This window comes from Sus scrofa, chromosome 13 (assembly GCF_054392235.1).
Source record: "Sus scrofa isolate SSC_HxYL_T2T_F1_AM1 chromosome 13, Sscrofa_HxYL_maternal_Yorkshire_Landrace_v2.0, whole genome shotgun sequence".
Taxonomy (NCBI): domain Eukaryota; kingdom Metazoa; phylum Chordata; class Mammalia; order Artiodactyla; family Suidae; genus Sus; species Sus scrofa.
In genome coordinates this window covers 123,141,566-123,169,482 of record NC_139395.1, presented here as the reverse complement: position 1 = coordinate 123,169,482, position 27,917 = coordinate 123,141,566, and the positions used below count along the sequence as shown (strand labels likewise).

General features: G+C 39.0%; 2 protein-coding genes, 1 non-coding gene and 1 pseudogene across 5 annotated transcripts; 1 reads left to right on the top strand and 3 right to left on the bottom strand.

The window, feature by feature from the left end:
• Positions 1-1,413: 1,413 nt before the first annotated feature.
• On the bottom strand, positions 1,414-16,820 carry MYNN (myoneurin). 3 transcript variants are annotated; one of them, XM_003358669.5, is made up of 8 exons: positions 16,755-16,820; positions 15,676-15,972; positions 10,900-11,690; positions 9,578-9,737; positions 7,153-7,331; positions 6,104-6,187; positions 4,462-4,548; positions 1,414-3,120 (listed from the first exon to the last, which is right to left on the bottom strand). In XM_003358669.5, exons 2-8 carry the CDS (start codon positions 15,939-15,941, stop codon positions 2,858-2,860), a joined length of 1,830 nt encoding a protein of 609 aa, XP_003358717.1. In that variant the 5' UTR covers positions 15,942-15,972; positions 16,755-16,820; the 3' UTR covers positions 1,414-2,857. The 3 variants fall into 3 exon arrangements, with proteins under 3 accessions (XP_003358717.1, XP_084846368.1, XP_005670047.1); XM_084990242.1 differs by having other exon boundaries at positions 15,676-15,977; positions 16,761-16,820; XM_005669990.4 differs by lacking the exon at positions 6,104-6,187.
• On the bottom strand, positions 16,755-20,599 carry LOC146397582 (uncharacterized; annotated as a pseudogene).
• Positions 19,120-19,192, bottom strand: TRNAV-AAC (transfer RNA valine (anticodon AAC)). The gene has a single exon. It is a non-coding gene; the product is annotated as a tRNA-Val (tRNA).
• ACTRT3 (actin related protein T3) lies at positions 20,383-22,786 on the top strand. Its single transcript, XM_003358668.5, has 2 exons — positions 20,383-20,797; positions 21,696-22,786. The coding sequence occupies exons 1-2, from the start codon at positions 20,598-20,600 to the stop codon at positions 22,612-22,614; spliced, it is 1,119 nt and encodes a 372-aa protein (XP_003358716.1). The 5' UTR covers positions 20,383-20,597; the 3' UTR covers positions 22,615-22,786.
• Positions 22,787-27,917: the final 5,131 nt, after the last annotated feature.

Here is a 27,917-nt window from a genome sequence, read left to right as displayed (position 1 = left end):
CAGAACTGACAGACCTCTTCTTTTGGAAAAAACCCAATTTTCTAAAATTTATCAAAATCATCCTATGAAATTAAACATAGAATACCATTTAAAAACAGAAATCACTTATATATAATCTATGGTTTCTTTTTAAAAAGCCTAAAATCTAACAGTACAGTAGGAATAATCTAATACAAATGCAAAACAAAATTAATTTAGAAAATTATTTGTTTCTCAATAAAATCTTTAGCATTTTAAAAACCTTTCAAAAAACTTAATTAGGAATAGACCTTTCCCGAAACACTGCAATGTAACAAATACATTTAAATCTGAACTTAACTAAAATGATATTTATGAGTGTTAGACTACCAATACAACTAAAATATAGGTATACTATGATAAAAAAAAAATACAGCATTATGAGAAGAATGACGACAGGATAATCAGGCTTCAAGCTTTCTTTACATGTCATCTGGAAAAGCATCAAGCCATGCCAATTAAAAACAATTATTTTAGCTAAGAAGCAGATAATATGATGAAGAAAAGCTTAATAAATCAACTTAGCCACTCCAATCCAATAATCCTAGAAATAATAAATTTGAAAGCTAATTTATGTAATGGAAAAATGCAGATTACCATTGTACTAGAGGAAATTTGGTAACTACTACCCTTATGGAATTATGATTATCAGTGTAGCAGTTTTTTGTTTTTTTTTGGTTTTTTGTCTTTTTGCCATTTATTGGGCCGCTCTCACGGCATATGGAGTTCCCAGGCTAGGGGTCTAATCGGAGCTGTAGCCACCGGCCTACGCCAGAGCCATAGCAACGCGGGATCCGAGCCGCGTCTGCAACCTACACTACAGCTCACTGCAACACCGGATCTTTAACCCACTGAGCAAGGCCAGGGATCGAACCCGCAACCTCATGGTTCCTAGTCGGATTTGTTAACCACTGTGCCACGACGGGAACTCCGGTGTAGCAGTTTTTAAACAGGAATTTTGTTGATCAGATGCTTGGATTAATGAAAATATGAATTAAATAAAACCTCTCCATTTCAATAGACTTAAAAAGTCTGAGTCTTAATTTTCTTTAATTTCTTCACATTTCAATAAACTCCTATTGAATTTAAGCCAGAATAGATTACTTGAACATTTTTATAACCTTATAAATTGTATTTAAACCCAGTATATTAAGTTAACACATAGGTATAATTAGATTTCTTAGATAAATACTAAGTTTGATGTATATTATACAAAGGCAATATTTCAAACTCTCTTCGATTAAGTCAATCCCACTGGTGGCAATTTATTGTGAAAATGCTGAGTGTGCAATGAAATGGTGATATCTGTATAGTTTACAATAATTTAGTAGTTCTAAGTCTTCTAGTTAGTTCCTATGACTAGGACCCCAGAAAAAATACAATTAAAGAAAGCAATACCAACAGAAAATACATTAATTTTATTACAGGTGTAATTTAAAAGAAGAAAAAAAAAAATAAGCCACAACTAATGCATGGCAGAAGTAGGAAATAATGTCACCATGGTGTCTGATAAGCAGTACAGGAACTAACTTTGTGGAACTGATACTTTAATGCCCTAAAGGTTAGACAGTGAAATTAATTAGTGTGGGGAAAATGGGATAGGGAAGAGTGGTAGTAAATATCAGAATCAATCTGAATTTTCTAAGTTCATTAGGAAGGGAAAGGGATACTGTGAAACTACAACTACTACCAACTGTTGTGGTTTAAGCTATAAAATTTTAAAACTTGAAACTTATAGAAAACTCAAGTATAAAATGTTTAATAAACTGGCTTTCTGATAACTCAAATGTTTACTTTTAATTGAAGTTAATTTCTTAATTACTTATTAATATAATGTATCAAATTCAGAAGCCAAGTGTTTTATACTATGCATTAAGTTTCTATTTAGAAAATTCTTTTTAGGATTTTTTTTATTTTAAAAAGTGCATAAGAGGTATGAGAGGCTTATCAAAAAATTTCAAAACTCAGTATATATTTTCCTCATCTCCAGTAATCTAGAAACCTATTAACACAATGGATCAAATTTGAAACTGTCTTTACTAAGATAAAAAACCAAGTATATATTTAAATTCATTTTGAAAATGTAGTCTTAGATAACTCAAAACTACTGACCATTGGTTTTCTCCAGAATACTGAGTTCTAAATGAACAAAATTTATATACAGTTCTATAGCTTTTAAGAAAAGCATTTTTTGTCTCATTAGAAAAGATACCTCCAAAGGGCTGTATTAATAGAGAAATAGCACAATTTTTAATCAGTACCTAAATTCTCTTAGGATATATATGAATTTTTTTCCCCTATAGTTTATGTATTGGTCTATGAGGTTTAGTAACAGCACCAGTCTTGGTCTGATACTATCACTGATTCTGTTTAAATTTTGAGGGGAAGAAAATAAATCCCACAGGTCAAAACTGAAGCATAAAGTGATAGATTCTACTTCAGTAAATGGAAGGCAAGTCTAAAATGCAAAATAAAAATGGAATTAAGTACAGCAAGAAATTATTACAACCTTGTAAATCAAATATACTTCAGTAAAACTTTTTAAAAAATGGAATTAAGGCAGCTCTAAAATAAAGTAAAACTTATCCATGCAAAATAGTGCTACTGTAGTATAATTTACCCCTTCAAATGCTGTGTGTATAACCTGAATATGAAAGCCAAATGTCAAAACAAGCACTGCACAGTTGTGATGCAGCATCAGGTGCTTTTACTTTAGTCAGTGAAAAATAATGGCCACAACCCAAATAAATGGTTAATTTAATATGAATATATGCACCTTACCAGAGATGTTTATGTTTACTACCAGAGACACCTTAGCAATTCCATATTCCTCACAAAGTCAGTATAACTGCTGTAAAAAAATCAGTTGTGGTTCTGAATACCCATTCACAGTTGATCTCAACAATGCATCTGATGTAGGAGACTGATTATCTGTGACAGGCAGAAGCATGTGGTGGTCCTCAGTCCCAAGTGGAAGAGTCAGTGGTAAAGCCATATCAGAAGGCTTCACATCCAAAGTTTCTGATAAAGGACTTTTTTGTATGGACTCTTTTTCACTCAAGGGATGATCCTCTATACTGGAATCTAGAATTTTATCTGTACCTGAAATGGAAGAGAAAAAAAAACCCTGAGGAAGACTAAACTTGCATTCCAACCCTACACCTTTAGTGACACTATTTCTTTTTTGGTTATTTGTCCTTCTCATTATCTATACAAATACATAATGAGCTTTAAGACCAGGTTCAAGTATCAACTCTACTATAAAAATGGACTTAATTGTTCTAGATCAGGCAAGCTGTTTCCTATCTCTTCTATCATTCATTTATCAATTTTTCATATATCACCTTTTGACATGTATCTCTATCTTATTTCTATTTAACATTCTAATTAGGTATACCATGAATGCTCAATAAATGAAATTCCTTCAGAGTAAATGTCTAGTTACACTTCTATAATTCCTTCAAAGTACCTAAAAGTGCTATATACATAATAAGTACTCTACTTGTTCTCTGAATATATTAATAAATAGTTCATATTATTCTGTGAGTTCAAGTTCAGAGGTATGGCACTTTCATTTATTTTCAGAAAAAAGAAATTCTGCCCTACTCAAGGTAGTAATTAGCCCACTGACTAAAGATACATTTTTTCCTTTCAAGTTTTCCACTAGCTTTACCATGCTCTTGTCATTGCAGAGTACTGACATGATTTCAATCTCACTATCCTTGTTAGACAAAATTGCATATTTGCTTTTATAAAGTTGTAATTCTGTTTTTGCTAGACTATGCTTCTGTTCAACTAGCCAAAAATACAACCTGTGCCCTCTTAACCCAATGTCTCTCTTCACAATGTTCCCTCTGCTTGGGATGAATATTCCCTTTCCCATCTCCATGTTCTGAACTCTTCTCTAACTTCAGGTTCCCTAGAATTAAGCCTTTTCAATACTAACTGCAGAAGGACTTCTCTCTTCTTTAGCACTCTTGTATCTCTGTCATACCCTACCTTTTGTCTTGTATTTCATGATCCACTGAAGTTTTCAGATGTGGCTACCTTAATCCTTATGTTTATGTTTATTGTCAAAGACTGTCACCTCTACACACTGAAGACAAGTGTTTTGTTTCTAATCACGGCAGAATGGTAAGCACAGTGCAACTTCCTCAAGGATTCATTTTAAGCAACAGATTAAAAATTTTGCAGTATAGCTTTTCCATATTTTAACAATTTTGGGCTACCTGTTTCCCTATTTCCTCATGTAGTTCTGGGCTAGTGTTCATGATGCTCCTTTCTTCACCTAACTACACAATAAACCCCAGGAAACCTAGACTCTAGTATGGGGAAGAGTGATATTATATATGTGTAATTTAAACTGTTATAAAGTACATCTCAACATTTTAAGAAATAGCACCAATATGACAGCATCAAAATTTCAAAAACACAAATATTTACCAGAATGGACTTTTGTTTTGTGCTTCTTTAAATTTTTAATATCTGTGTAAGAATTTCCACATAGTTCACATATAAATGGTCTTTCTCCTGAAAAAGAAGTTTAAAAAGTCTCAGTATTTCTCAAGCTGTTAAGATAAAAAATATCAATGTTTATAAACACAATGCAAACATTATTATACTGTTTAAATTTAGTTTCAAATTACCATTTTAATCTCTTGGTTCTAACAGGGTAAAATGAAAACTTCTATACACATAGGCACACCTTTATTTTATACGAAGTGTCCCTATTTCAGGAAAAAATTGAGCGTTTTCACTAATAGAAATTTCTAACTAGGAGTTCCCATTGTGGCTCAGCAGAAATGAATGACTAGTAACCATGAGGATGTGGGTTCGATCCCTGGCCTCCCTCATTGGGTTAAGGATCAGGCATTGCCATGAGCGGTGGTGTGGGTCACAGATGCAGCTCAGATCTGGTGTGGCTGTGGCTGTGGCTGTGGCTGACGCTGACAGCTGCAGCTCTGATTCAACCCCTAGCCTGGGAACTTCCATATGCCACGGGTGTGGCCCTAAAAAAAATTTCTAACTGAAAAAAAAACCTTACTGTTTTATTTCTGTCAGACATTTATTGAGTGTCAATTATATGTCAGATTCTGGTTAAGAGATGTAGCTGGGGGAAAAATGCATAATTATAGTTTCTGCTCTCAGATAGCATATAAATTAGAAAATCTTTTAAAAATATAAAATAAAAATACAAACTATAATTGTTTTGAAATAAGTATTGTTCAATGCTTTATAATGCAAACTAAGGAGCATGAGAATATAGACATTGCCAATAAATTTATTAACTGTCTACACTATACTAGATAGGAATTACGAGGAATAACTTTTTGAAAGAAAAAGAATAGGACATTTTCAAAGTAGCATTTTGCTTTTGTTTTTAAAAGTTTTGCACATTTTAATATTTTTCATACCACTTATATACTACCTTTTACAATAACCATGTCAATATTAAAATGCATTCCTAAAACTTGCATGCTGAAAACTGTTTAATAAGAAAATCTGATATTATCTTTTCCTTTTCATTTTTTGGTATATCTGTGCAATTTAATCCAAATCATTTAAAAAATACTGATTACCTAGCACGCTTCTTAGAAAATCTACACAATTCTTTTTTTTTTTTTTTGTCTTTTTGTCATTTCTTGGGCCGCTCCCGCGGCATATGGAGGTTCCCAGGCTAGGGGTCCAATCGGAGCTGTAGCTGCCAGCCTACACCAGAGCCACAGCAACGTGCGATCCGAGCCACGTCTGCGACCCATACCACAGCTCACAGCAACGCCGGATCGTTAACCCACTGAGCAAGGGCAGGGATTGAACCTGCAACCTCATGGTTCCTAGTCGGATTCGTTAACCACTGCGCCACAATGGGAACTCCAAGAAAATCTACACAATTCTTGACCAAAGTTAATTCATACTCCAAATAACTAAAAAAACAAACAAATAAAAAGTTGATATTTATACATTGAAATATTGTTATAGAAGAGTATGACTAGATACCATATAGTCCATAATGGTTTAAAGTCAAGGTTTACATAAAAAGAAATTAGAGAGAACAAAAAATAATACATTCTCCCTAAACACAGACCTGTATGGGATCGAAAGTGTTTGTTGAGCTCTCCTGAGGAAATAAAACTTTTCCCACAAATACCACATATGTATGGTTTTTCACCTAGATGGAAAATAAAAGATAGCGAAGTGGTGTACTATACCAATATAATATTTATCAATTACAATAATCTAAAGTAAGTTGTTCTAAAATATTTACATTAAAACCTCTTTATATTGTATTTTAGAGGTATTTTCAGTGTAGTCCAACTTAAATGAACATTTAATAATTATTTTACACTGTTCATGTAACCTGAGCTTTTTCACATAATAAAACTTTATTTCTACAAATATCCTTCTAGGAGACTAGCGTTGGGCAAGAAGTCTGAGTTTTATATAATTTAAAACATGAAAATTCTTCAATCCATATTTCAATTCTTGCTATCTACAAGGTTATTAAAGAGGAAAAAAATTACTTAGGAAAAATCTATTTAAAAAATTACCCTACAATGACTGGGTCACTTTGCTGAACAGCACACAACATTGTAAATCAACTATGTTTTAATTTGAAAAAATTGTATTTAAAAAAAATTACCCTACAAAAAATGAAAACCTTTGAACTACAGATTTTGCTCTGGGTTTGAAGTATCTGTTTAATTTGCAAATCTTAGAATGTCTGTGTAAGAAAAGTCCTAAGAAGTTATTAAATCGATATATTCTACCCAAACCCACCCCAACCCCTTAACTCTAGTTTTATCCAAGGGAAATGAAGCTTCAAGAGCCTAAGGAATTTTTTTAAGGTCATAAAAAATGCCTCAAGTTTATATATTGTAAAATTATCTGATTTTAATGTATATAGCTAAGTTACATGATAAAAAATTTCATCCACTGTTTATTATTCTAGAAAATAATCTGCTCTTATATCTAATATTTACGTGAAAATCTTAAGCATAAAAAGCTTCAAGGTTCACAAACACAACAGATATATTACTACAAAGCCTGTACCCTACTGTCTGGAAAGATTTGATTTTCCTTTTTCTTTTATTTATAACTTTCCTTATTTAAGTAATCTCTGTGTCAAATTTTTACCTGTATGTTTTCGAGAATGAGTGATAAGAGAACTAGAGACAGCAAATGCCTTTCCACAGGTATCACACACATAAGGCTTTTCTCCCGTATGCCTTCGAACATGATAGGTCAATGTGCTGGCTTGGGCAAATCGCTGTCCACACCTATCACAGACATATGGCTTCTCTCCACTATGCTTCCTATTAATAAATAAATATAAAGTTATACATTGGTAAATAAAACAATTTGGGGAATCACACTATATAGCAAACATTTTTCATGCAGTATTTTATTTCATCTTAACAGATCAAGAACACGTATTTAACATACGGTCAAGAACAAACGTTCTGGTTGTATAAAAAAACATTAGTTCCATTAGTTCTGAGATTAGTTCAAAAAGTTTTGCCATCAGCTTTATGCGGTAGTCACATACACCCCTAATACTGCAGGCAATTTTTTTTTTGGCCGCCCAGTGGCATATGGAGTTCCCAGGCCAGAGATCAAATCCAAGCCAGAGTTGCAACCTACTGAGGCAACACCAGATCCCACTGCACCGGGCTGGGGATCGAAACCAGAGTCCCCGCTGCTGCAGAGACGCTGTCGATCCCGTGGCACCACAGTGGGAACTCCTGCAGGCAGTTATTTTTGCCTGTCCATTCACTTGTTCTTCAAAACTCTTTCCTCAAACCTCCAGCACCTCCTCACCCATCCTCACTCTCAGCTGATATTCTTGCTTCCTGTTTCACTCAGAAAAATTTAAGCAATCAGAAGAAAATTTCTACCACCACAAATCTCCACCTATAGGAATCTGCATCTATAGTAGTTTTTAACTCTTATGTGAGAATGACAGTACATCTGAATCCAACTACTCCTATTTGTATACTTAAGATACTATCCTCCTTGCCTACTCAATGATAATTCCTGCAATCCCTCCATCCTACATCATCTATTTTCTCTAATAGTCTGGATTGCAGCATACGAATATACTGATACGTCTCCCATCTTAAAAAGAGACCTCCGACCTCATTTGCTCCTCTCTTCCTCTGCTCCCCTTTAGTAAAATCTTGAATCTCCAACAGTTCTACTTTTTTTTTTTTTTGCTTTTTAAGGCCACACTCGTGGCATATGGAAGTTGCCATACTGGGGAGACAGCTGCGGGCCTATGGCACAGCCACAGCAACATGGGATCTGAGCTGAATCTGCAACCTACACAGCTCACGGAACACCAGATCCTTAACCCACGGCGGGGATTGAATTGGCATCCTAATGGATCCTAGTCGGGTTCATTAACTGCTGAGCCACGAAGGGAACTCCCTTATTTCTTCTCTACTGGCCTCTGCTAACACTGCTTCTGTCAGTGTTAGAGCACTGACAACCTCTCACTTTGCCAAATCCAATATACAATTCTCATTCTTAATCTCCCTATTGTCAGAATTTGACACAGCAAACTGCTTCCTTCTGCAATCACTTCCTCTACCTGGATTCTGAGGCAGACTAATTTTCTGGTTTGCCCCTATATTGGCCACTCCTTCCTAGTCAGTTCTGCTGGTTCTTGCCCATCTCCTAGAACTCTTAAGGTTAGTGTGCCTCATGACTCCATTCTGTGATCTCTTTTCTAATCATCTTCATTCCCTGGGTGACCTCATCCAACGTTATGACTTTAAATAGTACCTATATGTTCATGACTCTCAAATTTATATTTTCAGCTCAAACTAGTCCCCTGACTTCCAGGCTTAGATAACTGTCTATTGTACATTTCCATTCAGATGTCTAAAAGTCATCTCAAATTTAACATGATCAGAACTCTGCTCCTAAACTCCAATACTCCTACTTGAACTACGCTATCCACAAATCTCCATTTTAGTTAACAGTAATTCCATCTTTTCAGATGCTCAAGCTCAAAACCGCAGAATCATTTTTAATTTGTTTTTTTCCTTTCATATCCTATATCCAGTGTGCAGCATATTCTGTTGGTTGTGACTGAAATATATCCAGAATTGGACTGCTACTCATCTTTTCCACTGCTGCCTCTCTGACCTAAACTATTATCACTCTCACTTGGGTTTTATGTATAGCTTCCTAACCAGTAATTTTGCTTCCACTCTTGGCAATCCTACAATCATTTCTTAATACAGGAGTCACAGTGATCCTCTTAAAATGCAAGGAAGACCACATCACTTATTTCTCATTCTCAAGAGTAAAACCTTTATAATGGCCTACAAAACCTTCACCATCTGATCTTATTTGCCCTAACACCATTCTGATCTTATTTCCCTCCCTCAATTATTCACTTCCAGCCACCCTGGCTCCCTTGTAGTTCCTTGACTGTACTAAGGATATTATGTGGTGGTACCACAATTAAAACTCTACTGTCATGCATTCTAATACAATTTAAGGCTACAGTGAATGACAGATCAAACATCTGGTTTTTGTTTTTATTTTTTACCTTGCATGAATCTTGAGATTGCTAGAAGTTGCAAATTGTAAATTGCATACATCACATTTATAAGGTTTTTCCTCACCATGATGCATGCGACTATGGAAGACTAGCTGGCATTTCTGAGCAAATCCTTTATCACACAATTCACATTTGTATGGCTTCTCACCTAAAACAAAAGTAAATAACATTTATATTTAGAAGGAAATATTGTTTTAGTTGCTTAAGCCATATAAGCTTTCAAAAGAGTTCATCAACAGCACTAGTTTCAGTATTCAGAAAATTTAACTGCCAGAAGAAAAAATGCAAATAGGATATTTTTCCAGATTGATTACTGAAAACACCAATAGAGTTAAAGAAACTCTAGTTTCTTAGTCTTTTTTTTTCATTTTTTTAGTCTTTTTTTTTTTTTTTTTTTTTTTTGGTCTTTTCTAGGGCCTCACTCACGGCATATGGAGATTCCCAGGCTAGGGGTCTAATCAGAGTTGTAGCTGCTGGCCTACACCACAGCCACAGCAAAGTGAGATCCAAGCTGAATCTGTGACCTACACCACAGCTCACGGCAATGCCAGATCCTTAAGCCACTGAGCGAGGCCAGGGATCAAACCTGCATCCTCATGTTCCTAGTAGGATTTGTTAACCACTGAGCCACGACGGGAACTCCATAGTTTCTTAGTTCTTAATAGTGAAAGATGACAATAGAGAAAAATGCATATTGCGTCTTAAAAATTACAAGTCTAGGAGTTCCCTTGTGTGGCAGGTTAAGGAGCTGGTGTTATCATTGCTGTGGCACAGGTTCAATCCCTGGCCTGGGAACTTCCGCATGCCACAGGTGTGGCCATAAAGAAAAAAAGGAAAAGTACAAATCTAAGCGTACCAATATAGGTAAATATAGAGGCTAGGGAAGGAATGTAATTTTTGTTTGAAAGTTGAAAAAGTCTAAGGAAGCATGTGGTGAGATGTGTTGGCAAAATGTGAGAATCAGTCTGAGTTGTAATTACCTTTTCTTTTTATTAGTTTTAATGTATTGTCTGTTAAATACTTAGCAAGCTAAAACTAAGTTTATGCTTATGTTAACTATGAGCGAAAATGTTTTAAAGAGCTCACACACTGGGGTTTCAGAGTATCAGTTACAATAAAAAATAAAACAGCTATTAAATACTTGTTCACAATTACAAAGACATTTTTAAGTCTAACATGCTCAGTACTTTTATAAATACAAATGTATACCAAATTCTGGTCACAGTCAATACTGTATACTAGTATGTCTATAAAAATATTACTTCAGTCACAATATAAAAACAATTATCTTCCCCACAAACCAGTCTTACCTGTATGAGTTCTTACATGTGTTTTCAGCTGGTTACACTGGGTAAAAGCCTTTCCACACAAGTGGCAGACATAAGGTTTGACTCCTTTATGTATTCTCATGTGTCTTCTTAAGCTGCTGGCTTCTGAAAACACTTTCCCACATGTGTTACACATTGGTTTGGCCTTGGAATACCTTTGATCCAGCTCTTCCCCAGAGCTCTCCAGCTCATAAGAGTTCTTGACAGTGGCTATATTAGACATAGAGTGTTCTTTCAGAGCACAGTTTGGCTGTGATTTTCCACGTTTCCGTTTCACTGTAACAGTTTGCACGATATCTTGTGCTGGGAAAGTATTTTCTACAACTGATGTCAACTCAAGTTCTGAATTATTTCTTTGTACAACTTGTTCTATTATAGGTGTGGATAATTTATTTGCATCTAGAAATAGTTCAACAGACGTATTTTCTAAAATGTCACTGGGATATTGCACTGTTTTATTCTGACGTGTTTTCTGGGAGTTGAAGGCCTTCTTCTTCTTTTTAGTTTGAGATGACTTCTTTGCTAAAGCCCCTTGTTTAGGATTTGCCTGAACTAAATCTGTAGACACTTCTGATTTCTCCCGACTGTTATAATCTCGTAGAGTAAGGAGACAAGTCTGTTGATTCAATTCAATATTTCCAGTAATACTAGATATCTCTGTAGAAGAGGGATTAGCAATAAAAGCAAAATCTTCCATCTTTATTTTACATTTAGTGACCACCTCTTCCACTTTGAGATAGTCAGCAGCCTGATGGATTTCTTTAACATTCCAACTGTAAGGAAACAAGGCTAAATGACAATAGTCTGACCAAAGAAAAAACATTTTTGAAATAGAGCTACATAAATATGTCTATGTTTTTTAAAGACCTAATGAAAAAGGCTTAAGAGAACAAATTTATAAAATGTATTCATTCATTCAGAATGTTTAAGCAAAATCTCCAGTTTTACGGAACTTGAAGTAAGAGATCATTCATATGTACAATCACGAAAAAACAAAATGTTAAAATTTATACCAGTTTATAAAACACTTGGAACACAATAGTAGTTGTTGTTGGCAACTTACTGCTTCATCTCATTTATCCTGAGGCCTCTTCAGATAGCAACCAATTGGAAACAAGAAGAATCTAAAAAAACTATTATCTTCCTCTGCTTTCCTGGGGGGAACTGTATCTGTGCTTCTCAGCTTCCTCTGCACTTGAATCACCCAGGGATCTTGTAAATGTAGATTCAGATTCAGCATGTGTTGGGGCCTGAGCATCTGCATTTATTTCTTTTTCTTTCTTTCTTTTTTTTTTAATTAAAACAAAAAATGTTATGGCAGCATATGGAAGTTCCTTGGCCAGGGATTGAATCCTAGCCACAGCTATGACCTGTGGATCCATTAATGGCCGGTGATCGAAACTGCACCTCTGCAGCAACCCTAGCCACTGCAGTCGGGTTCTTAACCAACTGCAACATGGTGGAACTCCAGCATCTGCATTTCTAACACACTCCCTGGTGATGACAATGCTGATGGTCTGTGGATCACACTTGGAAGAACAAGGTTTTAAAATGCACTAAGCTCTCTCTAGCAACCCTCCCAGCTTTTCTGTGTGTATGGGATATTCAACCTAAATTAGCTGGAGATTTTGTTGTATTAGAGTTATGTAGAAAAATTTAAGTCACCTTGTTCAACATTCCAACAAATATTTACTGAGCATCTACCATGTGAGGTGCTGAGAAGGAGATTAAGAAATAGTCTCTGCCCTCTAGATGTTCACAACGTACAGTAAGACTGTTCACTGGCTCTGCATTACTAGCTGAATTAATTAGGATAAGTCAACATCTTTGGGACCTTCAATTTTCTTAGCTGTAAAGTCAGAGAGCTGAGTTGATATGAAGACTAAAAATATGCCCTTTTAATTATTTTAAGCTGGATACACACACACACACACACACACACTCAAGTAACCTTTCTATTTGACATTTTCCCCAAATATTATTTAACTCTTCAGGAAAGTTAAGTAGACTTACAGGCTAGTTTGGAAACCTAATCATCAGTTTTAGGGAACATTTTGTTATCTGGGAAAATCCACCTCAAGCTCCTAATACAAATACACTTTCAGAAAGTAATGTTTGCAAATTGACTCCCTTAGCTAGGAAAACATTACTTAAAATACTCTTTTCTGTCACAACATTGTAAATCAACTATACTTGAATAAAACTTTAAAAAATGAAAAAAAAAAAAAAAAAAAACAACCCTCTTTCCTCTTTTCATGGCCTTTGGCTGTAATTTTGGAGCAAATTACAAATAATCTTTGTAATCAAGTTAACTATCTGCAAAGATATAGCATGAATACCCCAAACATAAATAAAATCTTATTCATCTTTCATATTTTTTTGCATGTATATAGATAGCACTGTCGCTTCCTAAAAACATTATATATCTTAAGCATTTTTATTGATTTTGTTACAGTCTATTATTAAATTACAATAAATGAGGAGCATTATTAGAATAAAACCCAAATTAATTCTATCACTTATTATAATTTGCTCAGTGCTCCATAAAATGAACCACAAACAAGGTGAGACGGCCTTTAAAATCAATACAAACTAGTCCTGATTCACAAACTGTTCAGTAGTGAAACAGTGATTCATACAAATTATTTATCTATTTCATAGATAGCGTATAATCTCAGTCACAGTGAAGAGATTCAGTAAGCACTTACGTCCATAATTGATCTCCTTTTTACGAGCACTAAGTTACAGTGCTTGCACACTTGCTTTCACTTTTTGAACAGTCACTGAAAGTCATTTAATTATATATTGCCAGGCTTATGGCTAAATGCTTTGTATAAGTAGTTCATGTTATCCTCAGGACATGACCATGAAATCTATATAATCCCCACTTTACATATAAATGAAGTTTCAGTGGGCCCAAGAAATTAAGTAACTTGTCCAAGATCAGACAGTGTTAGAACTAAGATTTGATCAAGGTGATTTGGCTCCTGAGTCCACTAAATTCTCTACTATTCTTTTTTCTTATTCACTAAGTTATACAGACTTTCTATTTTTGGTATACATCTTCTCTTACATTTGCAGCTGGGCTCAAACAATTAGCTCCCCAGCATCCCAAGAAAGACATGTTATCAAAAAAGACTAAGCAAAACATCTGGCTCTTCTTCACATTGGTTCTTTGCATGAAAGTTCAAATAATTCAAGATTTTTCTGGCAAAGTTAACTGAGAAAGGGAAACCACTAAATTGAAGACCAACCAAAATTTACAGATTTTGTGATTTTTTATTACTTATTCTAAATTTTTAGATAAGAGGTATTTGTATAGCCAAATATTCAATAAACTTAAATAACATCATGTGACATTAATCTACGATGTTGCTTTGTTTCTTTAACTTATGCAGAACTGACTCCAAAATTTCATTACACTAAAATTTAAAAGTAATTCCAAACAGCATGAATATTTCCTTTTCAGGAGGATTTCAGAACAGCCTGAATCCAGTTTTTTAAAGAAACATATTTCCGAGATAAGCTGCAATGTTAAGAGAGAGAGAAGGGTTTTCCTTAATATGTACATGTATATATCTGGAAAAGAATGAAAGAATATCAATGTGTTCAGAGTGGTTAACACTCAGTGGGTAGCAGAATTTTGGGTGTCCCTTTTTTTGTTTTTTCCCCTCACTTTTCTCTAAGAAATGTGGAATTAAAGAGCTTGAAGAGTAGGACAGAGAAGAGGAAAGAAAGGATGGAAACTAAGAAACAGTAGTTTAAGGCCTTAAAGGAGGTAGGCCTTTAAGTAAACCCTAAATCTTCACAGTAACAATCAATGTAGTTATTACCATCTCATTTTTACAGATGCTGAAACCAAGGCTTAGAGAGGCTGCAATTAGATTGCTCAGAGATAGCAACTGAAAGGCAAGCTCTAATTCTAAAGCACATAATCTTTCGATGTCAAGATGATGATCTACTCAAGTTTACACTTGCATAAAAGCTGGAGAAAAGACAAGAGTAATTTGGTTTCTCTTTCCTTTTATCCCCACCACCTTTCCCCCAATAAGCAGTAAATGTATTGATATTAATCTCATTATATAGTCCATCATGCATGTAAGACACAAAGTGCCTGCATTATCCAATTCCTCAGAATCTACTTCTTGTCAGTGCAACAACTGTTTTAAGCATCTTAGCTAAGCATTCTAGCCTCTTGGACCTGACTTAAACATTAGTACTGATAGCTGTACAGAAATAACAAGAGTCATTGCCATTAACATGCCAATGGAATTATTTTCCTGAATCAAGATCAGGAAGAAGTCCTGCATGTTGCTATTTATGGCTGGAAATGGGAGCACTATTAAATAAACGGAGGATCTCTTTTCCACTTACACCTTCTCACCCCAAAGACCTTAAGACGAAGGGGACAGAGAGTGAGAGAGAAGACCAGAGAATCATAAAGATAAAAAGCTAGGGGAAATTGGAATTAATATTTATCATATTTTAAGTTTACATAACTGAAATCACAAGCTTTATTTCAGCAGATAAATCAAATGTGTCAGAAACAATGCGTTAACTACATTAACATCTGTATTTTTTTGTGCTTACAAAACATAGTCTGTTTATCCCAAATCAGTGACACTGATTCATTAAAAACAACACTGTACATATCAATATTTGAAGAGTTCAATGACTGTATGGAAAAAATACCAAAATGGTTTAGCTCTAAAGACTATTGACCAGCTTTTATAAGTGGAAATAAAATGTGTACTTTACCTGTCAAGATTTAAAGTTCCTGTGTATATAAACTCCAACAGTTTCTGAAATCCATCAGCCTTCACCTGACTCTGATCAAGAAAGACATTGTTCTCAGAAGTGCTTCTGTAGATCGCACCAAAATACTCACTAAAGGAGGCAAGCACATTCCTATGAGCTTTAAACTGGAATTCCCCAATCACTATGGTGCAGTCACAAAGAAAACCAGCTTCCCGTTGTTTGTTCAGTCTCTCTAAAAGGTGCTCACAGTGGTGCGAATACTGCATTTTGATATCACAAACGAATTTTACCCTTGTTCTAAAAAACAAAAATAAATAGTAAATTAGTAAACCTAAGCTGTCATCAAACTTTTCACGCAACAAGAATAAAGTCTGTTCTCATTTTACGTCCCCAGAAAATTCACAGATATGGTTAAAAAATGCCGAAGGGACAAATGCCTTCCTAGCTTTTATTTCATCTTGGTCAACTAACACAATCCTTTGGACGCGGTAATAAATGGCGACGCGAGAAAATATTTCCACAAAGCGGGGAAAAAAAGGAAAAAAAAAAGCACTGCAAAATTCCACGCTTTTGGATCAGCTGAACTTTCACTTTCAAGCTCAGTAGGCAAACATATATTTGGGAGAAAAAATCAACCACTAAAAGAATGATCGTTGGGGCAAACTGAGTAAGGACACGGTACGAGGTCTTGAAAACTGCTCCCCAATGAAACCTGTTACATAGTGGCTTCAAAACGCTAGACGGGTGCCGAGGGGGCAGGGCCAAGAGTTGTCAAAGGTTAGGTCACTCACCCCGAGGAAGCCACACCCCTTCCTTCCCCACTCGAGGTGGTATCATAGGGTGACAACCAAAGCCGATCTCTCCTGGTTTCTGCCTCCCTGCCCTTCGCCCAGCTCCCACTCCCGCGAATTCCCACAGCAGAGGTTGTGGCCAAGGCCAACACCAGGACTGCCTCGCCCGAGCTTTCAACGTTAACACTTGGCTCCGACAACAGCTCGCGCTCCAAGGAACCTGCCCTCTAGTGACCCAGGATCTGGAGGGAGCTGGGATGGCGGGCTGGGGGCAAAGACAGAACTCACCTATAGCAACCCAAGGGGAAACACTGTTTCTTCACTCTCACTCCGCCATATTGGAAGGACGTCACTGGGCTACGCTCCGCCTCTCCCTTCCTACTCCAAGGCGACGTCACATCCGGCTCTGGGAGATCCGTGGCAACAGCGTAGGCTCTTAGGACCGTGGAGATCTAACACCCGCCTGGAAGAGGCTGGCGCACAGAGAACCCCCTCCCTAGCGGGCCAGGAGACCCGGAAACTGGAGAGTCATAGATACGAGATCTAAGGGGACGCTCACAGCGCCCCGCCTCTCTTCCTCATTCTGAGCATTCTGGTTGGCTGACCGTCAGCATCTCGCGCACGACTCGTGTTGCCGGCCAAGGCTGCTTTCCGCTGCACAGCGCGCCTCTTTCCGGGAGCCAAATTGTGCATTGCATGCTGGGGCTTGTAGTTAGTTGCTCGACTTCTCCCATCAGCCTCACCTTTCTTGAGGCCCCACCGGTGGGAACAGCTGCTTTATATACTTGGGCTCTCGACCATGGGAATTTTTGAGCTGAGACTGATCACTCCTTTTTAGTTTACCTACCCAAAAGCTCTTGTTTGCATCAGCCAACCGGAATCCAGTTTGCAGGATACCCTTACCTGGTGTTGGAAGCCTGGGATGCACGAAAGCGGTGCAAAGCAGTAGGGCATACTGGGCATGCGCGTGGGGAAAGGTGGGCTTTATACCGGAAAATGTTCTGCGTCTGGACTAGAAAAACTTTAATACAATGATTTACGTTGTATTCAGATTTTGTACAGTGAGGGAAAGGGGTGCCGCTTATCTGCATAAAATGAAAAGACAGAAACAGTAAGATAAGTCATGCTGATATGTTAGGGTGAATTATACCACGCTTGGACATTATAAATCTAAGAAAACCAAAACTTCAACATTTTTTTCTTGTTAAAAGTTATATGAGGATCGTAGGAAGTTTACTCGCGACTTTATTTTTCAGGACAGTGTCAACTTGAGTTTCTTTTCTTCTCTCCTGAGATTTTTTTAAAAAAACAGATTCCGTTTGGTCTCTAAGTTTTCCTCAGTATGAATCATATTTTTGAATAAAACCACAACCGTTAGGAAAAAAAGAGGCTGGTTCTTTCTTGATTTTATGTTTATAAGTATAATTTTCTTTCTGATTGCACTTTTAGTTTTGTCAGAATCCTTTTTGGTAATTAATTCACTCAGATATTTATGAGCCTCTGCTATGTGTTGAACAGATATTGAGTATTTAGAAGTATAAAACATGGTCTCGGGTTTAGATAAATCTGTAATCTCAAGTGGAAAACCAAATGACTTGTAATACAGAGTCCTCAAGGGCTCCAGGGCTCCAGTTTTTGTGCTGTGTTTGATTACCTTGTTGTGGAAACTGGACCTCTCTGTCCACCAGTGCTGAATAGAAACAGGGAGACAAGAGTTTTGGGTGAAGGAGAAAAGTAACAGCTTTATTGCTTTGCCAGGCAAAGGAGGGCTATAGCAGACTAATGCCCTAAAGACTGTGCCCCCCTTTGGGAGAGAATAGGAAGTGGTTTTATAATTTGGAAGTAGAAAAATAGGGCCACAGATAAGGATCAGGGAAAATGCTGGCTTGCATTGTTTTTCAAAGTTGGTGTTTTTGTGACCCCAGGACTGGTTCTAGTGGTCCTTCTTTCCAGAATGAACAATCCTTCATCAGGTAGTTAACATCTTCCATTTGCTAGGGTCTTTTAGTTCTTTATCACATACACTGATAGTTAAGTCCACAAAACAAAGGATGGCACAAATCAACCGGGAATGCAGCCACCTCGGAGGCTGAACCTCGGAGCCCTGTGGGAACTCAGGAAGGAAACAAAGAATACCTGCCATCTAGCAACCACTCCCGAGAGCGAGCCCCCCCACCCTGCCCTCCTTGAAACTCAGGCTGTGAAAACACAGAACACTGGTGGAGATGCACATCAAAGGATGATTTCAGTGAGCCTAGACATTTGCATTCTTTCATAGAAAAGCGCTAAATTTCCCAACTTTAGATATCTGGTTTTCTGTAATCTTTCCTTCCTACTACCTGCCCTTTGGCACTCAAGGGAGGTCAAGGAGGCTGAATGAGGCCTATTTCCTAAAAAGAAATGGGGACAGAGAAAGGCTTTTGTGCCCAGGAGCCCCAAAGGGCCCTGCCCGGTAATGTTACCAGGCTGTACATTACATTATTTTTTCAGTATTAGGTTGTGAGATGTATTTAAATAAAACAAGCAATTTGAAATTTCCAAGATACTGCAAGTTTCTATCAAGATTATGTTTTACTGCAAGTTTCTATCAAGATTATGTTTTTGAAGAACATAATTTCATAAAACAAAGAGGGAGGAAAAGAAACAAAGGCACTGTTTCCGCCCGGTTTCGAACCGGGGACCTTTCGCGTGTTAGGCGAACGTGATAACCACTACACTACGGAAACCTTCCTAGTAACAAGCTCCCTGAAGTTTGTTGATATCGCTATTGTAACATGCAGCTTGAGCACTTCAAAGTAGATAAAGGAATTTTAAACAGATCAACAAAACAAACGAACAAAAAAAGGAAAATAAGCATAGATCCAATTAAATAGTACCACTATTTCAAAAGTTAGAATTTGCATATGCTTTTTTCAAAGGTAGTTAGAAACCCGGCACGCGTTATGTGCCTTTCTTTTGGGTTTAATTCCCTCCACGGAAAAGAAGTGTTGTATTAGTTTCTTTTCTCCTCGTTTAGCTGCTGAGAGTCCCGGATGAGTTTTAGGGCTTTGGCCGGCTAAGAAGGACCCGCAGCACGCGAACTCGCGCACCAACCTCCTTAGCAGTCATTTAGCTAGCGAGAAAGTAACCGGTTCAGCCTCTGGTGAAGGGACGTGTCATTAGCTTTTGAATCTTCTCTCCTGCTTAGGTACTTGCTTTAAAATCTTCCACATGGTGTGTAAAATTGAGGGGGTTAAAAAAAAATAATAATCAGACACCAAGATGCACTTTGGCGCACAATGAACATAAATTTTTCTAAGTCCGAACTTCATATGACGTACTGAATATCGTTTTCCCCGTGAAGAAGCAGACACATTCTTCTGCCTAAAAATCAAGAACTTTTAGGGAACCAGAAATGAGCTTCCATATTACACTGCAGGGGGTGGGGGGATAACGTAATGGGAGTGCTAAAAAAAATTTTTTTTTAATGTTTCTACTATTTTGGTTTTGAGTACATTTTACTTAGAAACCACGAGAAACACAAACTATTGCCCAGTATATATAAAAACCATAATCAAAGTATTTTAAATCCACTTTAAATAATAGCACTTTTTTCCTTTTTATTTTTAGAAGTTGACGAGGGTTTCAGAAGCATAGGCTGTGCTTCCCCTCTTAAAACTTTCACCTGTCAAGGCTCTCCACCTTTATTCCAGTTTCTAGGGCTCATTTCGGGGCTTCCCATAGGTCCCTGGACCTATTAATCAGAATTTAATGGCTCTGAGAAATAAAACCTTTTATGTTTCATTGAAGTACTAGAGAAAGCCTCTCGTGAAGGATTAGATTTTTATCTTTGGGGAGGACAATCGGGTTTTCCCGATATTGGTATTCCAGGATTCCAACGGGAAAGGAGTAGTCCATCCCGGGTGAGACGCAACCGTGGGTGGCACTTCAGACCACACCTTGAGTCCACACAGCCCACGGGCTTGGGCTGTCGCCGCACCAGCCCCGCTCAGGCCCCGTGGGGCCGTGCGGGGGCCTCTATGACGCGGCGTTCCAGGCCCTCGGCCCCCGCTCATCACTTTGCGCGCTTCCCGCTCAGCCTGCAGCCAAAACAGCCGGAGCGGCCGGGCGACAGGAGGCTGCGGCGGCGGCATGAGCTACTACCAGCTACCGGTGGTGATCGACAACGGCTCAGGAGTGATCAAGGCTGGCCTGGCTGGGTCCCGGGATCCTCTCTTTATCTACCCGAATATCATCGGCCGCGCCAAGGGCCAGACCTGGGCTGTTGAGGGCGCGCAGGAAGTGTGCGTGGGAGACCAAGCTCAGGAGCGGAGACACTCCCTTTCCATCAGGTACCGCCTTCTCCCTGTAGGCAGGACCCGAGGAGCGGAAGGAGGGAGTGCCCGTAGGAGGGGCTCAAGAGTGAGGGAAAAGGTAAAGAGAGGAGGAACAGGAAAGTATCTACAACCCGCGTTATTGCAAACGCTTGAGCCGCAAATCTGAGCGGACCACATATCTAGAGTGACCATTACTTCTTTTCGGTATCTAGTCAAATGTAGTCAAACGTAGAAACACAGTTATCGTTCATAAAATACGAGTTCATTCATAAAATACGAGTTTTAGGAATGTTAATGAATAGTATCTGTGTCACGGTTTTTTTTTTTTTTTCAGTTGACTGTTATTAAAACATTATTATGTGAAGATTTCCCTATTTTTTTTTTTTTTCCAAGTCGAGAGGGGTACTCCTTGGAGTTCCCATCGTGGCACAGTGGTTAACGAATCCGACTAAGAACCATGAGGTTGCGGGTTTGATCCCTGGCCTTGCTCAGTGGGTTAAGGATCTGGCGTTGCCTTGAGCTGTGGTGTAGGTTGCAGACGCGGCTCGGATCCTGCCTTGCTGTGGCCCTGGTGTAGGCCTGTGGCTACAGCCAGTGGCTACAGCTCCGATTCGACCCCTAGCCTGGGAATCTCCATGTGCGGCAGAAGCGGCCCTAGAAAAGTCAAAAAGACAAAAAAAAGGGGGGGGGGTGTATTCCAATAGGGCGGGGGAGGGTGTGGGCAGTGGAAAGCAAAGATTGCAGTGGAAGGTAGCTGTGCTAACTTTTGCTGGTAATTACCATCTCTCAGAGGCTGTGGCAGTCTTGCTCATAAAGGGATACTGGTAATAAATACATGGATTAATCTAGGATTGAAGAGAATAGACACTGGAAGAATTAAAAGCTGCCATTTATCTCTTTGCTCTTCCTACAGCTACCCAGTGGAGCGTGGTCTAATTACTTCCTGGGAAGACATGGAGATCATGTGGAATCATATCTATGACCATAACCTGAAGCTGAAGCCCTGTGATGGCCCAGTCTTGATTACCGAATCAGCACTGAACCCATTGGCCAACCGGCAACGGGTCACTGAAGTGTTTTTTGAGCACTTGGAGGTTCCTGCTTTCTATATGTCCATCCAGGGGGTGCTAGCTCTCTTTGCTGCTGGCTTCACAACTGGCTTTGTGCTGAATTCAGGTGCTGGAGTTACCCAGTGTGTACCCGTCTTTGAGGGTTACTGTCTGCCTCATGGTGTCCAGCAGCTAGATCTGGCAGGCCTTGACCTCACCAACTACCTGATGATGCTGTTGAAGGAACACGGCATCATGCTGCTTAGTGCTTCAGACAGAAAGATTGTCGCAGACATTAAAGAAACCTCTTGTTATGTGGCAATGAACTTTGAAGAGGAAAAGGCCAAGAGAGCTGACTCTGTAGAGAAGGGTTACCAACTACCTGATGGGAAGATAATCAAGCTCCATGACCAGCTCTTTCATTGTCCAGAGGCCCTCTTTTCTCCGAGTCTCATGCACCTTGAGTCCCCTGGCATTGATAAGATGTGCTTCAGCAGCATAATGAAATGCGATACAGATCTGAGGAATTCCTTTTTCTCCAATATTATCCTTGCTGGGGGATCAACCTCTTTCCCTGGTTTAGATAAACGGCTAGTTAAGGATATAGCAAAGGTGGTACCTGCCAACACTCCTGTGCAGGTTGTAGCTCCCCCAGAAAGGAAAATATCAGTGTGGATGGGAGGCTCTATTCTTGCATCCCTGTCTGCCTTCCAGGATATGTGGATCACTGCTGCAGAATTTAAAGAAGTTGGACCCAACATAGTACACCAAAGATGCTTCTGAATACAGATAACATGGTTAGAAGGAAACGTTTTGAGTATATGTGACAGAAAACTTTGGATATTATATGATTCTGGGAGAACAGAAAATATTTCAATTATTGAAATGTCCATGTCTCTATTGCATTTCCATAATGGTAAAGTTGTCAAATAACATGTTTATGGCATAGAGGAGATATTCTTGACCTTGGAGCTTACATTTCCTTTATTTATTTAATTTGCTTTTTTTTTCAGGGCTGCACACGTGGCATATGGAGATTCCCAGGCTAGGGGTCGAATCGGAGCTGTAGCCACTGGCTGTAGCCACAGGCCTACACCAGAGCCACAGCAAGGCGGGATCCGAGCCGCGTCTGCAACCTACACCACAGCTCACAGCAACACCAGATCCTTAACCCACTGAACGAGGCCAGGGATCCAATGAACCGCAACCTCATGGTTCCTAGTCGGATTTTTTTCCACTGCGCCACGACGGGAACTCCTACATTTCCTTGAGAGAGAGAGAGGGAGAGAGCAATTTGTGATACAACATAATTTGTGCCAAATGAGTGATATAAGATTAACTTTGTTGAAGTTTATGGAAGGGAGGTTGCTATGAGAGAAGTGGAGGTATGCCATCATGGATGGTGTGGCATTAGGATGAATGTGGGGAGTAAAAAAAGAGGGCAAATATTCAGAAAATCACAATGGAAATGAGCAAGAGGCTAGAGATGAACAAAGCATATTCAAGGCATGTTTAATACACTGGTTTTGTTAAAATGAAGAGCTCATATGGCGTGGACTAGGAGCAATGACTAGGAAGATAAATTAAAGCCAGGGACTGGAAGACTTTGTGTTAAATGGCCTATAGGCAAAGGGGAACCATTAGAGATTCAAAAACAGGAAACATAAGGGAATTAAAATGAATATAGTGGTAGTTTGTAGGATAAATTGGATTAGGAAAGGCTCTGGAGATTCAAGGATCAGTTAAATTATTTGTTTAGATGAGGTAGTCAGGTCTTAAACTCAAAATTATAAGCAATAGGAATTAAAAAGAAGTTATGAAAAACTGACAAGTTCTGGTGCCTATTCCTTATGAAGAGGAAAAGAAGGGTCTGAAATGACCTGAGTGGTTGACAGAATAATGGCAGTACTGACATAACTCAAAATATTTAGTATTTGCTCCATGCAAAGTACTGGGCTAAATGCAGTGAGTGCTTAATCAGAAGTCACACTGTGTCCTTCAGAGGCCTGCAGTCTAGTGTAAGAGGTGACATTCATACAGGTAGAAAGTGATTTAATGTCCTGAGAGAAGTATAAAATGAAGGTTCACAGGAGAGAAAATACCTGGAGGGCTCAGGGAAGACTTTCTGGTAAATTTGGCTTTGAGCCTAAGCTTTAAGGACAGCTGGAATTTAAATCTAGCAGAACGCCCTTCCCTATGGGCAGCAAATGTGAGTTCAGGTCCAGACCCTGCCACCTACCAGCTGCATGATTTAAACAAACTGTTTAAACACTGTGAAGATCAATTTCCTTACTGATAAGTGGGGTTGCTAATCCTAATCCCTATCTGTCTCACAGGATCATTGAGAAATTCAAATCAGATAATGTCTGTCTATGGCATTTTTTTTTTGCCATAGAATCAGTTTATAGATCATGCGACTTCCTCCAGAGTCGAAGTCGATTATTTGCGTCCTCAGCACATTATATTACTTGTACTTCTACTGACCACTTAATTTATGCAGCTTTATCTTTTTTGCTTTCTCCCTTGCTAGATATATCCTTAGAAGACAAGGATTGTGGGCTCTTCTTTTTTCATCTCTATCCCCTTCCCTGATGATTTCTATGGTGCACTCCCAGTAGGGGGCAGAGAAAACATCAGGGCAAAGGCTCTAAGGTATAAACATGATAGGCATGTACTAGCAGCCCCAAGTAATTCAGTTTAGTCTGAATCAAGCATTTGTGAAGACGTACATTTCATTCTTTGGCCTGTGTTTCCCATTTTACTGATTGTAAGCAAGACTACTAGATTGGATAATGTGAAGAAAATAATTATCTAGGAGCAGTTGAACAGTTGATGCTGCACTCACTATATTCATAAGCACTAGAGAATGACCCCAAACCCCTCACTTTAGAATTCTTAAAACTCCCTTTTTTTCCCCTAAAACAGGGATAACCATATATTTATCTAATTTAAACTTCAATATCCCAGAGAAATGAGTAAGACAAGTAGTATTCCCACTTTACGAATTAAGAAATTGAGATTTCAAGAGGTTAAGAGAATTAAATTTAAAGTGATCTCCAAAGTAGCTTGCTAGGTTAGATGGGCAAACAATCCTTAACTTAGGCAGTTAACCGAACTAGTCTGGAATATTTTGTACACACTCTAGCCTCTTTCTCGGTGTCATAGATGATCCTTTTCAAGTAATCTAGGGGAAGGGAATATAAACTGTTAAAATTCCCTTTAGCTACACTTTCCTTACCCTAAATCGTATCAAAACAATCCCCCATCATCTTTTCTCTCAGATCGAGAGGCCAATAGCGAAAAATGCACGGAATCCACCCAACTGAATGAGTTCAGCTTTTAAGATCAGCCAGTTATATGAAAAACGGCATCGTACTGGCCAATATAAAAACGTGCTACAATTTATGGTGCATTGTTCTTTTCTTAATGTCACCACAACATTAAAGCAAATTCAATGATTATAAAAATTAAGAATGAAGTAGTTATACGTAATAAAACACACCCTCTGCTCAAGAAGTTGGAGAAGGCATTCCAATGAGAAGGAAGCCAAGCAGGAACGCTGAGGCAGCTGAACCAGCTGATTGATCCAAGATTCTGTTTGAGTTGGTGCTGCTTGGGAATTTATATTCGTAATGTTCTCTAACAAATGTGATGATCAGAACTGAGAATCACTGTTCTGTATCCCTGGACTCCAAATTTCTCTATGAACTCCATTTCTCTCGAGTCGTATGGCAAAGGTCGCTCAGAAACCCTCTAGTTTTGCTTTTTTTTTTTTTTTTTTTTTTTTTTTTTTTTTTTTTTTTAAGGGCCGCGCTCCGCATATGGAGGTTCCCAGGCTAAGGGTCCAATCGGAGTTGCAGCTGCCAGCCTATGCCACAGCAGGCCAGAGCAGCCTCTGCGACCTATACCACAGCTCACGGGCAACGCCCAGATCCTTAACCCACGGAGCGAGGCCAGGGATCAAAACCGCAACCTCATGCTTCCTAGAGGGATTCGTTTCCGCTGTGCCACTATGGGTACTCTCTCTAGTTAGTTTTCAAGTTACAAGTTGGCTGGTTGGAAGAAAATACCCAAATCTTCTATTTAGGAACATGATAGAAGTGCAGCGATTAACCTCATGGCCGGAAGCGGAACTTTAGGAAAAAAAAAAAAATTTTTTTTAGCGAGCCTGGCTCTCGCGAGAGCCGCGCGGGGCGGGCCTCGGCCAATCGGCGCGGTCGGCGGCCGCTCCTTTTATAGGGAGACGCATCCGCCTGATCGGCGGGTTGCGGAGGGTGGGCCCAGGAGCGGTGGCGGCCATTTTTTAAGTCTAACCCTAACTGAAAGAGGCGTAGGCGCTGCGCTTTTGCTTCACGCGCGCTGTTTTTCTCGCTGACTTTCAGCGGGCGGAAAAGCCTCGGCCTACCGCCATCCACCATCCAGTCTGAAACAAACAAAAAATGTCAGCCTCTGGCTCGCTCACTGCTCCCGGGAACCTGCGGTGGTTCGCCCGCCCAGCCCCCGCGCCCCGCCTGAGGCCGCGGTCGGCCCGGGGCTTCTCCGGAGGCGCCCATTGCCGCCGCGAAGAGTTGGGCTCTGTCAGCCGCGGGTCCCTCGGGGGCCAAGGCGAGGCTCTGACCGCAGGGAAAGGAACGGAGTTGGTCCCCGCGCGCTGTGCGCTTCCCTAAGCTGTGGGCTGTGCACCTGGGACTCGGCTCAGACACTTGCAACCTGAGGGGCTGCGGGGGGGAGGAGCGGTGCCCCCACTTCTGGTTTCTCCTTGTAAGAAGGCAAGCCGTTTGTTAGCGTCCGTCTTACCTCGCTTTCAGTGGTGGGCCTTTGGGCCTCCAAATTTGGCGATTGGTCCAGAAGGACACGTGTAGGCACTCCAAAATTCGTCCAATAAGTATTTGTTAACTAGAAGATCTCATATGTTCTTAAAACAATGGAAATTATGTTCCTTAATGGTCATTGCTTTTCATCTTTGCATCAGTGTTTGGATGCAAAATATCAAGTGGTGACTTTGAAAAGAAGTTTCGAAGAAATCTACAACCCTCCACTCCCCAAAGAATTTGGTCAGATTTCTTTGCCAAAAGCGGTTGTGGGGGGGCAGCTAAAGGCCTATTAGGTTAAAGGAAACAACCAACAGGCCATCCTGCACACGTCCTCAGAACTAACTTCCAGGTTTATATGAGGATTCATCTGAAGTCGTGCCTTCACGTCCTTAGGACTGCTATTCTGACGGCAGTTGCTGGGAGAGAGTGTGGCCAGCAGCCTGAATTATAAAGGCAAATTACCAGGGTGATACCTACCTGGGCTCTTGACCGTCAGTGGAACAGTTAAATCAGGAGGACCTTGCCAGTAAATTTATGACTGTAGATCTACAGCATCTCAGCCTATTACCTGAAGTAGGTCCCTCAATGTCGTCTAACACAATTAACCTTCAGTTAAAAAATATGAAAAAACTGGAATGCACCATTGCAGGTTATGCTAAGAAGGAAAAAGAATTTTCCCATCAGCATAGTTTTGGAAAGAACACAGGGTAAGTTATTGAATGAGGTTCTAGATTTGATTTTGCCAGAGAATATTCTAGATTCTTGAGGTTACTCAGCTAGCTTCACTAAGCTTCCATTTACTGGGCAAGTGGTCTTTTAAGAGCTCTTTTGAACACTGCCAGGGATTCCTCGAACTGCCAATAAATAGATGTGTTTTGTTTGTGCTCCATCTAGTGGTACTTTTGCTTCTCCACATTTACAAAATTTGTGGTGAAGCTGAGGCAAGGATGGCTACCAACAGAGGATGCTCTTTTTCTCATTTTTAGAAAGAAAATAGTGGCCTAATGAATGCAGTTTTTAAAAATACCGCAGATGTTTTCTAATTCTTATACTTGAAATTCTCTCCTTGACAAAAGTAAACATTCCAAAGGAAAACTCTTCTCAATATTATGAACACTTTATATATTTTTTTGTTTTGGTAGAATGATTCGCTTCCTTAAATTATATAATTTTGGAGCAAGGGGTCATAGAGGTCATCCAGTGAGAGAATTTACATTACAACTTTTTGTGGATAATATGTAGTTATGGCAAATATGACATCTTATTGCTTCA